This window comes from Armigeres subalbatus, chromosome 1 (assembly GCF_024139115.2).
Source record: "Armigeres subalbatus isolate Guangzhou_Male chromosome 1, GZ_Asu_2, whole genome shotgun sequence".
Lineage (NCBI taxonomy): Eukaryota > Metazoa > Arthropoda > Insecta > Diptera > Culicidae > Armigeres > Armigeres subalbatus.
This window is the reverse complement of record NC_085139.1, coordinates 291,833,756-291,849,818: the sequence shown is the minus strand read 5'-3', so window position 1 is coordinate 291,849,818 and position 16,063 is coordinate 291,833,756. Positions and strand designations below refer to the sequence as shown.

The following is a 16,063-nucleotide window of genomic DNA, read 5'->3' as shown; positions in this document are numbered from 1 at the left end:
ATGCCTCGGAGACCTGCTCGCTCCGGAATAAACAAAAAAAAATGCCTCGGAGTTCTAATCGCATTCACAAAATAAAATACCTCGGAGACCTGCTCGCTCCGGAATAAACAAAAAAAAATGCCTCGGAAACCTGCTCGTTCCGGAATAAACAAAAACTCAAAGGTGCAGCCTAATCGGGTTGTACGCAAAGGTGACGTAGGACTACGTAGCTATTTGAAATTGATGGTATTTTTCATCATAATTTGTGTCGTTTTATTTACATTGAGCATGGATGGACTTTGAGCCTCTAACCGTGGAATTAACATGACTTATCGGCCGCTGAAGCCACTCGACTGGCTTTCAGTCCGGGATATCATAATCCTTACTTTGCCACGTACGCTTACATCGCGGGCAAAAACCAAACGTTGAAAATAAATATATTTGCGTTTGGTTTCACGCCACTTCTGATTCTGCTTATTTCTCCTTTATTTCGGCCATTTTTGTGGATGGTGTGCTCCAAAAAGGTCTTTATACAAAAGATGGTTGATCCGACTATCCGAAATAATATTTCTTTAAAGTGCAAAACTCAATCGTAAATAGCGAATTTGATGGAGCGTCTGAGGGAGATGATGCAATAAATTTGAATGGATGGAATCACGAACAGCAACCAAGCTACCACGCTAAACCCGATGCCACCGAAACAGTCCATTTTCGCAATTAACTCTTTCTTTCGATAAAATGTTGGTCCTGAGAAGAACCATTTTTCATTTCCTAATGCGCTTTTCCAATAACTAACTGCATCCAAACGCTTGTTGCCACCTTGCGTTGAAACTGTCCGACCGCCACTTGATGATTTTTCGCTAAGCCGCCAAAACTTGGAATAAATTTTCAGCATTGCCACACTGCCACCCACTCTTTCGTGCTGCTGTGTCCGCTCCGCTGCATCGAATGTCTAACCGCTCTCTGTGGAATCCCGATCAAAATGGCTCGCGCGCGCCGAACAGCAGCTTTCTTGTATTTAATAAATTAAGCCCGTTAGCCCCGCCCCTTTGTGATTTGATATGGGTGTAAATATAATGTGCACTCATAACGATTAGTGAAGGGGCGGGGCTAATGGAATTACTTCATTAGATATAAGAAAGCTACTTTTCGGCGCGCGCGAGCCATTTCGATCGGGATTCCGAAGACAACCGTTCGGAGAATGACAAATTCTGAGAATCCTATGAAATTTTCTTGATTCTGAATTTGGTTATGAGATGTTGTTTATCTTAGATGCGTATTGTTGTGAGGAACAACAGCAGAAATTTGACTCAAGACGAAGTTTCTTCATATTACCAACCCAAGCAGCACAAGTCAGTCAAAAATGGTTGCAGCAACTTGATTGTGACTGAATCTGGTCACATATCAGTAGCAGTTACCTTTGCGAAACATGTGTGTTGCTAGGGAAACATTATTTCTTGGCATACACACTTAAAATAAATCGCAGATTTCTGTGAAATTTCACCGAAATCTCAACAGCAGAACTGTTCGGTGAATAATTTTACAGATTTTCGGTAGTTTTGACAGTTGAACAAAGGAAAAATCGCCGAAAATTTGGTGAAATAATTACCGAACAAATCTGCTGTTGAGATTTCGGTGAATTGAAGCAAAATTCACCGAAATCTGTGAAATGATTTAAGTGTGTATTTCTGTCCGAGAGACGTTTACCGATGGGTGGTTGCTGTAGAAAGTTTCCACTGAGGTGGCGTCTTCATTGATTTTATACAAAAGCCATCATTTTATACAAAAGAAGGTTGATCCGACTATCCTAAATAAACTTTCTTCAAAGTGCAAAACTCAATCGTAAATAGCGAATTTGATAGCGCGTCGGAGGGAGATGATGCAGTAAATTTTAATGGATGGAATCACTAACAGCAACCAAGCTACCACGCCAAACCCGATGCCACCGAAACAGTCCATTTTCGCAATTAACTCTTTCTTTCCATAAAATGTTGGTTCTGAGAAGAATCAATTTTCTTTTCCCAATGCTCCTTTCCAACTAACTGACACCACAATTTGCACTGGCACTGGCGGTGCGGGATGGTCAACCATTTCTTCAAATGAAATGCTGGTTCGTTGAGGTTGAATAATCTGCAGCAACACATCGAGCACCACCACCAATGCGATGGATTTCCGTTGAAAATGTTACCAGCGCCTCCATGATGCTGTGTCCGCTCCGCTGCGATCGCTTTGATGCGTCCGCTCTGCGTGAAATTTTGTTCAAACTGAGGATTAGATCCAAACCCGCAAGTGATTGATTTTTGATGTCTGTGCTAGTGATGCATGTACGTGATTGGTTAGTTCACCTATTTTTAAACTTTTGATCAATTATCGATAATAAATAGTTAAAAATAGTATTTTCATATGAATACAAAAAAGCGTTGACTCATCCTCGATCGAATGGTCCAAAAAAATTGAAAATCCATCGAGAAACGGCTGAGATATTAAAGTTTAAAGTCTATCATATTTTCGTGACGGTCCCCGATTTTCGCAATCGTAAAGTGTACCCCAATATAGAAAAGACAGACGTAGTCCTACGTCAAAAAGTGCCTCGGAGACCTGCTCGCTCCGGAATAAACAAAAAAAATGCATCGGCGCCCTGCTCGCCCCGGAATAAACAAAAAAAATGTCACGGAAACCCGCTCGTTCCGGAAAAAAAAAAATGCCTCGGAGACCTGCTCGCTCCGGTATCTTCTATTCTATCCTCGGGAGACCTGCTCGCTCCGAAATCCACAACATGAGAGCATACTTACCATTTAGTAACTAGCACATTAGGGAAGATCCATAAAGTACGTCACGTAAAAATTGGCGATTTTCGACCCGCCTCCCCCCTTCGTCACACTTTTTGTATTAAACCTCTAAAATTTTTGTATGAGTCGTCACGCTGCTCGGAACCCCCCTCCCCCCTAGGAGCGTGACGTATTTTGTGGATGGCCCCTTAATGGATGTGGCAAGCACCATTTTCATGCGCTAGTTACAAATATAAAACCAAACACTACCGATTGCGACATGTCGTATTCCAGCCGAAAACGGTTGAATGGAATCCGCCGTTGAAGAGCGGTGCGACTGTTATCCTCTTCTTTTTTCAATGATGCTGGGTTGCATGGGTGGACACAAATTAACCCACTAGCGACGTGAAAAGCTCTTGTTTACAAAAGCAGTTGCGCATTTTTGAAATGTTGGTGCCGAATTGTCATAATCCGAACGAATGTATACTTTTATCAAAAGAAATACAGGAATTACATTTACCGATACCCTTCTCTGGATAAACGGAATCACATTGATTATTGATTTTTACAAGAAGGGCCATCAATCTAAATGAGGAATAACAATTATCAATTCTGCATATTCTGGCTTTGTACAGCGCCTCTTAGTCAAGTAACAACAAATGTAGTGAACACAAAAAAATGCCAGATGTTCGTAATGCCAAATGACCCTCACTTTTGACCCTGTTCAAAATGGCCGAAACCCATTTGGCCGAATGCCACTAGGCCGAAGAATCCATTAGACCGAAACCCATCTGGCCGAAAGGGTCATTTGGCCGAAATTGTCATTGGGCCGAAAGGGTCATTAGGCCGAACAAACCATTAGGCAGAAAGGGACATTTGGCCTAAAGGGTCATTTGGTCGAAAGGGTCATTTCGCGCTTCTCACTTTTTACAGTGAGAAGAGAAAAATGAAGAGTAAGAAGTGGATTTAGACCAAAACTGTTTATAGGAAGCTGAGGAACGGGAAGCAGGGCCCACTTCCAACGAGATTTGCAGGGGAAAATAAAATAAATATGCAGCACTGCACGGTGTTATCTGTCACAAAATCGAGCTTGTTTTGTCGCTGACAACGTCGCTGGCACCAAATTGAAGTTCGGAAGTTGATTTCCACACTTCCGAACGCTCTTCCGACAATGTGTTGGTAGCAAATTCAAATTTTGTTCTGACGTTCGGAAGTAAAACGTCGGAAGTCGGAATACAATTTAGTGCTGGCGACACAATATTGTGTTGCAAGTTATTGTACGGTAGTTTAATTGGCACGTTGTTGGCACATTTTTGTGAAGTTTTTCGTTTTTCTTTTATTATTTGTTGTTTCATTATTTGTGTTTATTACCGTTTCTAACAGAACATGTTGAAAGTAACTAACGATTGTCCATTTTTCTTCTGTCTCTTCCAGGACGTAAGTGACATCCGTTTCGTGTTTTCATCCGTTGTATTGCGAATATCCTTGCGTAAATAATTGTCACTCGACAACAACGTCCAACAAATGCAGTGTGTTCCCAGATTACTGAATCATACCTTTCTTCGATCTTTCTTCTCTTCCAAACCTCGAACCTTCCGATGATGTTCCCGTGCTCCCTTCCCCACCAACCGTTACCCACCCGGTTAGGACGATCAGGACCTGTCGTCGGCCGATGCCGAGGGAGTGTGGAGTCCGGACATCGAGCAGAGCTTCCAGGAGGCGCTGGCCATCTACCCGCCCTGCGGCCGGCGGAAAATCATCCTCTCCGAGGAGGGGAAGATGTATGGTGAGTCTCGGGAGATTTTTAATTACATAACTCCGTATCGTCATCGTCGCAAACAACCGGAAAATGGGTCACAACGAGGGGTTAATTCGCTTTAATTCGTCGGCAGTTCACCAGTTGGTGAACCCTTTTTTCTGCTTTGTCTTGGAATAATAAAACGAAACGAACCGAAACGCGCGGCCAGGAGGGGTGTGCTCCCGGATGATTACAGGGAGCGTGATACTCAAACTCGGTTTATGGTAGGGAAAGGAAAGAATGGTTCGGAAATTGGCGAGACGACATGTTTTTGTTATTTTGTCGCCAACAGAATTGCCAATAAAGTCTTTGTTTATTCCACTTGGAAATCATTTAACAAACAAATATTGCTGTGAACAGTTTTCTTAATTAAACATATTTTAAATGGCAGACTAAGAAGACTCAAATACAGCCTAATAGAAGTGATTTTGTAAAAAAAAATCATTTTACATAAAACTGTACACCGCAGTAGAAAAATTCAACAGTTGTTTATAATAGATCTTTCTATTCATCTGATTCGTTTCTTCGGTTAAAGAGCCATGTATTTCTTGGGAGACATTACCCAGCTCTGTATCAGGGAAATTATCTTCGCCAATCATTACCGTCTTTGATGGCAAAACAAACAAGAACTGACTTTAAGACCGCGCCAACTACCAGCAATTATGCGTGAGCGTGTACATAATGCGGGGCTATACAATTTAACAATCAAAAACAATTTCTTCTCCGCTTCATTCCGACCACGCCGGCGAGTCAACCCGCCATCAGCAAACCGAAGAAGACCCACCAAACGCACTAAAAGTTCGCCAGCAAAATCGCTCCTCCACGTGCGCGGCGCTCTCCGTCCCACCACACGGGCGGCGCGCGGCGATCGGACTCCGGAGCGGAGTAATTACATCCAATAAAATTGCAACCATTTCGAGATGAGTGCTCTCCGCTGGTCCTCGCGGCCCTCGCGATGGTGCAATCATAGACAAACAGATGAACAGTTCAAGGGCACATTCTCTAAAATATTATTTGGTTCATTTTTAAAAATTTGCATTAGGTTTTCTGACAAACAGATGGCGGTAGTGAGTCATGCATTTCTAAATGATTTCCAAATTTAATTTGTGATCGCTCGAAATATCGAAATTTCCAGGTACGTTAGTCTGTGGTACAATCATTGGGCGCGAAAGGGCGCGGAACACGGCCAAGTAGGGCGCTGGGAGGGCAAACGGAACAAACATAACAGCATAGCACAGACGCAGGCGAGCATTAAGATTCATTAATTTTCAAATGATTTACGATCCCCGCCCGTTTCCAGACCGCCCGCCCGCCCGAACAACTTCGCATTGCGGCGACCTTCTTTGCAACTTTGAAATGGAAGAAAGTCGTATAGCAGGCAGAGAGTCATAGACGTCGTCGTCGCGCGAAAATGCATCGCCGAGCTCTAGCGCGGAGCAACGCTTCGCTGCACGCTGCGATGAAGCGCCGCAACGAGACAACGCTTGCTGCGGCAGCGCGCGGGGACGATTTCGGAGACAGGGAAGCTGGGGCTGGCGATGGCAAAAGAGTAAATTAATTTTAATTTCAGTTTAATGTAACCCTCGTGTTCGCGCTCCGGCAGCAGATTCGCGTATAATTCTGGTGCTTCCTTGCTTGTCGCATCGCACACAGAATCGCTCCGAGAATCGCTTTCAAGCGCGCTATAATCAGAGGAAAAATGCCATTCTTTTGAAGATGGCGACCTCGGGCTGATGATGATGATGTCGGCGACAATGAAAGCCGTGGAAAAGTTGTTCAATTTTCCGAGAAGAAAGTTTTGAAAATTTAGTTTCTGAATCAAATTATTCCTGGCTGGCTTGCTGGTGTTTGCTGATCCGAGAGATAGAATGTGCCAAGTTGAATTACACGCATCGCCGGATGAGATGAAATTGATTTTCAGCGTTTCCGCTGTGATATTGTTTGACTTTAAAATGTGGGCTAATTCCGAATTTACTTTTAATTGCGTTATCAAAGAAATGGAATTGTCTAAGAACAATTTCATCAGACCGCGGATTGATTGCTTAATTTGAAACGGAAACATAGTTTTTACAGATTGAAACAAGATTTTATTGTCCAACGTTTCGAAACAGGGATGGCGTCTTTATCAGGGAAAAAATGAAGACACCATCCCCGTGCCGAAACGTCGAATAAATAACAATCTTGTTTCAATCTGTACCTGTTTTAATTTAAAATAACAATAAACAGACGATCCTTTGCTCAACTTCAACATTATTCAACATGAGGTTTGTATTACACCCTCTCTAATGTAGGTAAATAAACAACGCGTAAGCCAACAAAAACCGTTCTCCTTCATATAATCGCCAACCGCAAACATTGCATTTGGACACGAAATCTCGTACCACCGGAACCACATTTCAGACTTCCAATCAGTTGCTGCGTTGCGAAATACCTATCTTCTGGTTGCCCGCCTTCAACATGCCACTCCGTTACATGCAACCGGGCTGATAAGTCTAGCGCCTACAATGTTTTCAAAACATATGACCGTCCTGATAAGCGCTCGTATCACACCCGCGAGTATGCCACAACGCCACCGCAGATTCTTGTTCGACAGTGCCGAAAACTAGCAAACAAACAAGAGCTTTTCTTGTTGTCCCCATGATTGTGGCAGGACAAATGTTATGACCCGCCTTACACCACAGTCCATGTGTCCACGGTAAGATGCGTGTCATTGCTGAAAAACATTGTTTACGGCTCGCACACGCATCGCCATCTACAGTCAAAGCTCACTTTATGGATCGGAAAGTTGTCAAATCCTTTGCCACCTCACTAATATGGTCGTTCTACCAGCCAGCGATCCGCAGTTACACATCGGAGGACTCGTCAGTCGATCAGAGTGTTTGTTATTTTTTGTTGTGTTCCCGAACGTAAACAAACGTGACTGGGGCGGGCTTGGCGAGCTGACATGCGCCGCGCGCAACTATGCACAACTATTCCGATTGTGCTGTGTAAACAGATTGTTATCGCGCGACAGCAGCGCCTTGCTTGGCACACACATGGATCGGATTGCATCGAACACTTCCAGATCCAGGGAAGGCGGTTGTGGCACCACACCTGTCATCGAGCGGATTATATGATATTCGGGTTCGATAATGGTGTTTTGAATCGGATTTTCGATCATTCATGACTTTGACAAAAGAGACGATTAGGAAATGTGTAAACAATCATGTTTACAGACGAAGCAGGATTTATGTCATCATGGCAATCAAAGCAAACTGCGTAGGGTAAGACGGTATAATGCGCCCCACCTGGCCAAAACGCCCCCCTTTGATTTTTAGAAAACTATAACTAATTAAGGGTCAAAATCAGTTGGTACCTATAAGTATTTGTAAACCCATCATACTATGTGAATGTGAAAGTATTTTTGTATTACACAATGAAAATAATAGCAAAATACAAAAAGTCACAGTTTTGATGTAACTTTTCATGTTTGTTTGCTCAACATTCTGGAGCGACTCTAGCATACTGTCCGCAAAACTTGCACTGGAACACTCAGTTGGGCAACAAAATAACTTTTCTCAGTGGTTAATATGATATAAAATTGCTTCCATCTACAAAAATGTAACAATTTTCGAAAACATGTTTCACTGGCCAAAACGCCCCAGTGTAGGCAGGACGATATGCCCTTACCAACTGAACACAAGCCCAGCGAGCCTGCAGCAGCTGCTTCCAAATTGTATGGAAAATATTGAAATGTAACTCACACCTGCTTAAATGGACCTATGTTGGTTTTTTAATGTCAAGCGCATAAGGATTTGTAGCCTTTTTATTATGGGATTGATAAAACACTAATGAAGGGCTATGAAACGTCTTTGGTTAAGGTGGGGCGTATTGCCCAGGCACTATTTGAAATTCATTTTTTCACGACTTTTCAAAAAAGCTTTATCACGTGTTATCTGTAATATTTTTATATGACTAGTCACGGGCAATGCATTTGCGACTTCCTGGACTAGCAAATAACACAAAGTTTGCCTAAATTGCGTTTAAAAGTAAAAAGTTATCAAGGAGTTGCCTTAGGGGGGCATATTATACCGTCTTACCCTATATCGCGCGGTCATTGCATCATTCTTCGGGTGAGAGTAACGACGAAACTTGACAAGTGCGGCGATGTTTACGACGTGTACCATAGAGTACAAATAAACAGACCGATTGTAGTGACATTTGCGCTGACGTGCGCACTTTATTTAATTGATGACGGAAGGGTGCCCGAGCACAGCTGGAATGCAACTAGTAATAACGATTATGACAAGCTTATCGAATATAAAATGTTTAAACACAAGTAAAATTGAAGACACATATGTATAATAGTGCTGGAGCAGCAATTTTATTCTGTTGTATCAAGTCGCTAGAAATTCCACAAATTTCGAAAGAAAATTTTCAAATATCGGAACAAATTCTTCGACCTTCGATTTTTTTCAAAATAGAAATCTTTGAAAAAAATTCTTCGAATTTCAGAAAAAAAATTGAAATTAAATAAAACAGCTTTGCATTTCGAACCGAAATTCTTCAAATTCGATCAAAAATTCTTTGAATTTCAAACAGATTTTTTTATTTTAAACAGAAATACTTCAAATTACGAATAGAAAATCTTCGAATTTTGGGCATAAATCCTTCGAATTTCGAACAGAAATCCTTCGAATTTCAAATAGAAATTCTCCGAATTTTGAGCAGAAATTCTTTGAAAATCGAAAAGAAACAACATATTTCAAAGAACAGATATTTTTTTAAATAAAGAACAAAATTGTTTCGAATTTCGAACAGAAACTCTTCGATTTTTGAACAATAGTTCTTTGAATTGCGAACAAAATTTCTTCTAGTTTCGAACGAAAATTCTTCGAATTTCGATCAGAATATCTTTGAATTTTAAACAGAAATTTATCGGAAATTTAACAGTGTAAAAATAGATTCTACGAGTTTAAGCAGAAATTCTTTCAATCTCGAACATCTTCTTTAATGACTTTACATGCCAATTGGAACTTGACCTGCTTTTCAACTTTACTTACTCTATTAGCATTTCCTCAGTTTTTAAATGAAAGCTAGTCTATGCTCGCCATTGCATGAGTATGTATCTTGTGTGGCAAATACAATGGATACACTTTGTCCCGGGAGTCGAGAATGTTTCCAAACCAAAAATATCCTAGGCTGGACCGAGAATCGAACTCGTCATCTCTGAATTGGCAATCCTACGCCTTTGCTCGCAAGGTTCCTGGAGACCCCAATTTCGAACATAAATTCTTTTAATTTGGAACAAAAACAAAATAAATTCGAATAAAAACCCTTCAGTTCTCGAACTTCTTCGAAATTCGTTAATAAATTCTCCAAAATTCGTTAAGAAATTCTCCAAATTTCGTTAAGAAATTATCCGAATTTCGTTAAGAAATTCTTCGAATTTTGTTGAGAAATTTTCCGAATTTCGTTAAAAATTCTCCGAATGTCGATACGAAATTCTCCGAATTTCGTTACGAAATTCTCCGAATTTCGTTAAGAAATTCTCAGAATTTCGTTAAGAAATTCTCAGAATTTCGTTTAAAAAAACTCCGAATTTCGTTAAGAAAATCTCCGAATTTCGTTAAGAAATTCTCCGAATTTCGTTAAGAAATTCTCCGAATTTCGTTAAGAAATTCTCCGAATTTCGTTAAGAAATTCTCCGAATTTCGTTAAGAAATTCTCCGAATTTCGTTAAGAAATTCTCCGAATTTCGTTAAGAAATTCTCCGAATTTCGTTATGAAATTCTCCGAATTTCGTTATGAAATTCTCCGAATTTCGTTAAGAAATTCTCCGAATTTCGTTAAGAAATTCTCCGAATTTCGTTAAGAAATTCTCCGCATTTCGTTAAGAAATTTTCCCGATTTTCGTTAAGAAATTCTCCGAATTTCGTTAAGAAATTCTCCGAATTTCGTTAAGAAATTCTCCGAATTTCGTTGAGAAATTCTCCGAATTTCGTTGAGAAATTCTCCGAATTTCGTTGAGAAATTCTCCGAATTTCGTTGAGAAATTCTCCGAATTTCGTTGAGAAATTCTCCGAATTTCGTTAAGAAATTCTCCGAATTTCGTTAAGAAATTTTTCGAACGTTGTGAAGAAATACTTCGCACTCCGATAAGAAATTTCTTGAATTTCGTTAAGAAATTCTTCGAATTTCGTTAGGAAATACTTCGAATTACGTTACGAAATTTTCCGAATTTCGTTAAGAAATTCTCCGAATTTCGTTGAGAAATTCTCCGAATTTCGTTGAGAAATTCTCCGAATTTCGTTGAGAAATTCTCCGAATTTCGTTGAGAAATTCTCCGAATTTCGTTGAGAAATTCTCCGAATTTCGTTGAGAAATTCTCCGAATTTCGTTGAGAAATTTTCGAACTTTGTTAAGAAATTCTCCGAATTTCGTTAAGAAATTCTCCGAATTTCGTTAAGAAATTCTCGAATTTCGTTAAGAAATTCTCCGAATTTCGCTAAGAATTTCTCCGATTTTCGTTAAGAAATTCTCCGAATTTCGTTAAGAAGTTCTCCGAGTTTCGTTAAGAAATTCTCCGAATTTCGTTGAGAAATTCTCGAATTTCGTTGAGAAATTCTCCGAATTTCGTTGAGAAATTCTCGAATTTCCTTAAGAAATTCTCCGAATTTCCTTAAGAAATTCTCGAATTTCGTTAATAAATTCTCCGAATTTCGTTAAGAAAATCTCCGAATTTCGTTAAGAAATTCTCCGAATTTCGTTAAGAAATTCTCCGAATTTCGTTAAGAAATTCTCCGAATTTCGTTAAGAAATTCTCCGAATTTCGTTAAGAAATTCTCCGAATTTCGTTAAGAAATTCTCCGAATTTCGTTAAGAAATTCTCCGAATTTCGTTAAGAAATTCTCCGAGTTTCGTTATGAAATTCTCCGAATTTCGTTAAGAAATTCTCCGAATTTCGTTAAGAAATTCTCCGAATTTCGTTAAGAAATTCTCCGAATTTCGTTAAGAAATTCTCCGAATTTCGTTAAGAAATTCTCCGAATTTCGTTAAGAATTTCTCCGAATTTCGTTAAGAAATTCTCCGAATTTCGTTAAGAAATTCTCCGAATTTCGTTGAGAAATTCTCCGAATTTCGTTGAGAAATTCTCCGAATTTCGTTGAGAAATTCTCCGAATTTCGTTGAGAAATTCTCCGAATTTCGTTGAGAAATTCTCCGAATTTCGTTGAGAAATTCTCCGAATTTCGTTGAGAAATTCTCCGAATTTCGTTGAGAAATTCTCTGAGTTCCGGTGACAAATTTTCGAACTTTGTTAAGAAATTCTCCGAATTTCGTTAAGAAATTCTCGAATTTCGTTAAGAAATTCTCGAATTTCGTTAAGAAATTCTCCGAATTTCGCTAAGAATTCCCAGAATTTCGTTGAGAAATTCTCCGAATTTCGTTGAGAAATTCTCCGAATTTCGTTGAGAAATTCTCCGAATTTCGTTGAGAAATTCTCCGAATTTCGTTGAGAAATTCTCTGAATTTCGTTGAGAAATTCTCCGAATTTCGTTAAGAAATTCTCCGAATTTCGTTAAGAAATTCTCCGAATTTCGTTGAGAAATTTTTCGAACTTTGTTAAGAAATTCGAATTTCGTTAAGAAATTCTCCGAATTTCGTTAAGAAATTCTCCGAATTTCGTTAAGAATTTCTCCGATTTTCGTTAAGAAATTCTCCGAATTTCGTTAAGAAGTTCTCCGAGTTTCGTTAAGAAATTCTCCGAATTTCGTTGAGAAATTCTCCGAATTTCGTTGAGAAATTCTCCGAATTTCGTTGAGAAATTCTCCGAATTTCGTTAAGAAATTCTCCAAATTTCATTAAGAAATTCTCAGAATTTCGTTAAGAAATTCTCCGAATTTCGTTAAGAAATTCTCCGAATTTCGTTAAGAAATTCTCCGAATTTCGTTAAGAAATTCTCCGAATTTCGTTAAGAAATTCTCCGAATTTCGTTAAGAAATTCTCCGAATTTCGTTAAGAAATTCTCCGAATTTCTGAATTCTGAAATATGAATTTCTATAAGAAATTCTATGAATTTCGTTAGGAAATTCTCTGAATTTTGTTAAGAAATTCTCTGAATTTTGTTAAGAAATTCTCTGAATTTCGTTAAGAAATTCTCTGAATTTCGTTAAGAAATTCTCAGAATTTCGTTAAGAAATTCTCAGAATTTCGTTGAGAAATTCTCCGAATTTCGTTAAATAATTCTCCGAATTTCGTTAAGAAATTCTCCGAATTTCGTTAAGAAATTCTCCGAATTTCGATAAGAAATTTTCCGAATTTCGTTAAGAAATTCTCCGAATTTTGATGAGAAATTTTCCGAATTTCGTTAAGAAATTCTCCGAATTTCGTTAAGAAATTCTCCGAATTTCGTTAAGAAATTTTCAGAATTTCGTTAAGAGATTCTCCGAATTTCGTTAAGAAATTCTCCGAATTTCGTTAAGAAATTCTCCGAATTTCGTTAAGAAATTCTCCGAATTTCGTTAAGAAATTCTCCGAATTTCGTTAAGAAATTCTCCGAATTTCGTTAATAAATTCTCCGAATTTCGTTAATAAATTCTCCGAATTTCGTTAATAAATTCTCCGAATTTCGTTAATAAATTCTCCGAATTTCGTTAAGAAATTCTCCGAATTTCGTTAAGAAATTCTCCGAATTTCGTTAAGAAATTCTCCGAATTTCGTTAAGAAATTCTCCGAATTTCGTTAGGAATTCTCCGAATTTCGTTAAGAAATTCTTCGAATTTCGTTTAGAATTTTTACGAATTTCGTTGAGAAATTCTCCGAATTTCGTTAAGAATTTCCTCCGAATTTCGGTTTTGTTAAAAAATTCTCTGAATTTCGTTAAGAAAATCTCCGAATATCGTTGAGAAATTCTCCGATCGTTAAGAAATTCTCCGGATTTCGTTAAGAAATTCTCCGAATTTCTGAATTCCGAAATCTGAATTTTCATAAGAAATTCTCCGAATTTCGTTAAGAAATTCTCCGAATTTCGTTAAGAAATTCTCCGAATTTCGTTAAGAAATTCTCCGAATTTCGTTAAGAAATTCTCCGAATTTCGTTAAGAAATTCTCCGAATTTCGTTAAGAATTTCTTGAATTTCGTTAAGAAATTCTTCGAATTTCGTTAGGAAATACTTCGAATTACGTTACGAAATTTTTCGAATTTCGTTAAGAAATTTTCCAGATTTCGTTTAGAATTTCTCCGAATTTCGTTAAGAAATTCTCCGAATTTCGTTAAGAAATTCTCCGAATATCGTTGAGAAATTCTCCGATCGTTAAGAAATTCTCCGAATTTCGTTAAATAATTCTCCGAATTTCTGAATTCCGAAACCTGAATTTTCATAAGAAAATCTCCGAATTTCGTTAAGAAATTCTCCGAATTTCGTTAAGAAATTCTCCGAATTTCGTTAAGAAATTCTCCGAATTTCGTTAAGAATTTCTCCGAATTTCGTTAAGAAATTCTCCGAATTTCGTTAAGAAATTCTCCGAATTTCGTTAAGAAATTCTCCGAATTTCGTTAAGAAATTCTCCGAATTTCGTTAAGAAATTCTCCGAATTTTGTTAAGAAATTCTCCGAATTTCGTTAAGAAATTCTCCGAATTTCGTTAAGAAATTCTCCGAATTTCGTTAAGAAATTCTCCGAATTTCGTTAAGAAATTATTGGAATTTCGTTAAGAAATTCTCCGAATTTCGTTAAGCAATTCTCCGAATTTCGTTAAGAAATTCTCCGAATTTCGTTAAGAAATTCTCCGAATTTCGTTAAGAATTTCTTATTCTTCGAATTTTTTATTCTTCGAATTTCTTATTCTTTGAATTTCGTTGAGAATTTCTTCGAATTTCTTATTCTTTGAATTGCGTTAAGAAATTCTTCGAATTTCGTTAAGAATTTCTTCGAATTTTGTTAAGAAATTCTTCGAATTTTGTTAAAAAATTCTTCGAATTTCGTTAAGAAATTTTTCGCAAAAATTCTTCGAATTTTGTTAAGAAATTCTACGAATTTCGTTAAGAAATTCTACGAATTTCGTTAAAAATTCTCCGAAATTTGTTAAAAAATTCTCCGAATTTCGTTAAGAAATTCTTTGAATTTCGTTAAGAAATTCTTTGAATTTCGTTAAGAAATTCTTTGAATTTCGTTAAGAAATTCTTTGAATTTCGTTAAGAAATTCTTCGAATTTCGTTAAGAAATTCTTCGAATTTCATAAAAAAATTCTTCGAATTTCGTTAAGAAATTCTTCGAGTTTCGTTAAGGAATTCTTCGAATTTTGTCAAGAAATTCTTCGAGTATCGTTAAGAAATTCTTCGAATTTGTTAGGAAATTCTTCGAATATCGGTAAAAAATTCTCCGAATTGCGTTAAGAAATTCTTCGAATTTTGTTAAGAAATTCTTCGAATTTCGTTAAGAAATTCTTCGAATTTCGTTAAGAAATTCTTCAATTTCGTTAAGAAATTCTTCGAATTTCGTTAAGAAATTCTTCGAATTTCCTTAAGAAATGCTTCAATTTCGTTAAGAAATTCTTCGACTTTCGTTAAGAATATCTTCAAATTAAGATATGCTTCGAATTTCGTTAAATAAATCTTTGAATTTCTTTTCTTCGCGAAATTGGTTAAGAAATTTTCCGAATTTTGTTAAGAAATTCTTCGAATTTCGTTAAGTCATCGGAAGATATTCTTCAAGTTTCGAATGAAATTCAGTTGAATCTCTAACAAAATTCTTCGAATATTGAACAGAAATTCTCCGAATTACGAACAGAAATTCTTAGAGTTTCTTCATATATTGAAAAATATTCTACGATTTTCGAAAAAAAAATCTTTAAATTTACAAATTCTTAAAATTTCAAAAAAATTCTTCAATTTTCGAATCGAAAATTTTTAAATTTTGAAAAATAAAAAAACTTCGTTAAGAAATTCTCCGAATTTCGTTAAGAAATTCTCCGAATTTCGTTAAGAAATTCTCCGAATTTCGTTAAGAAATTCTCCGAATTTCGTTAAGAAATTCTCCGAATTTCGTTAAGAAATTCTCCGAAATTCGTTAAGAAATTCTCCGAAATTCGTTAAGAAATTCTCAGAATTACGTTAGGAAGTTCTTCGAATTTCGTTAAGAACTTCTCCGAATATCGTTAAGAAATTCTCCGAATTTCGTTTAGAAATTCTCCGAGTTTCGTTACGAAATTCTCCGAATTTCGTTAAGAAATTCTCCGAATTTCGTTAAGAATTTCTCCGAATTTCCTTAAGAAATTCTCCGAGTTTCGTTAAGAGATTCTCCGAATTTCGTTAAGAATTTCTCAGATTTTCGTTAAGAAATTCTCCGAGTTTCGTTAAGAAATTCTCCGAATTTCGTTGAGAAATTCTCCGAATTTCGTTGAGAAATTCTCCGAATTTCGTTGAGAAATTCTCCGAATTTCGTTGAGAAATTCTCCGAATTTCGTTGAGAAATTCTCCGAATTTCGTTGAGAAATTCTCCGAATTTCGTTGAGAAATTCTCCGAATTTCGTTGAGAAATT

At 37.4% G+C, this 16,063-nt stretch overlaps 1 protein-coding gene across 4 annotated transcripts in view; it reads left to right on the top strand.

Moving 5' to 3' along the window:
• Positions 1-16,063, top strand: part of LOC134207722 (protein scalloped) — a 601,300-nt gene that overhangs the window by 515,635 nt on the left and 69,602 nt on the right. For 3 of the 4 annotated variants that reach the window (XM_062683561.1, XM_062683562.1, XM_062683564.1), the window contains one exon: positions 4,395-4,533. In XM_062683561.1, coding sequence (XP_062539545.1) covers positions 4,395-4,533 — 139 coding nt within the window. The remainder of the gene's footprint in view (positions 1-4,394; positions 4,534-16,063) is intronic. The other variant, XM_062683563.1, reaches the window with a different exon arrangement.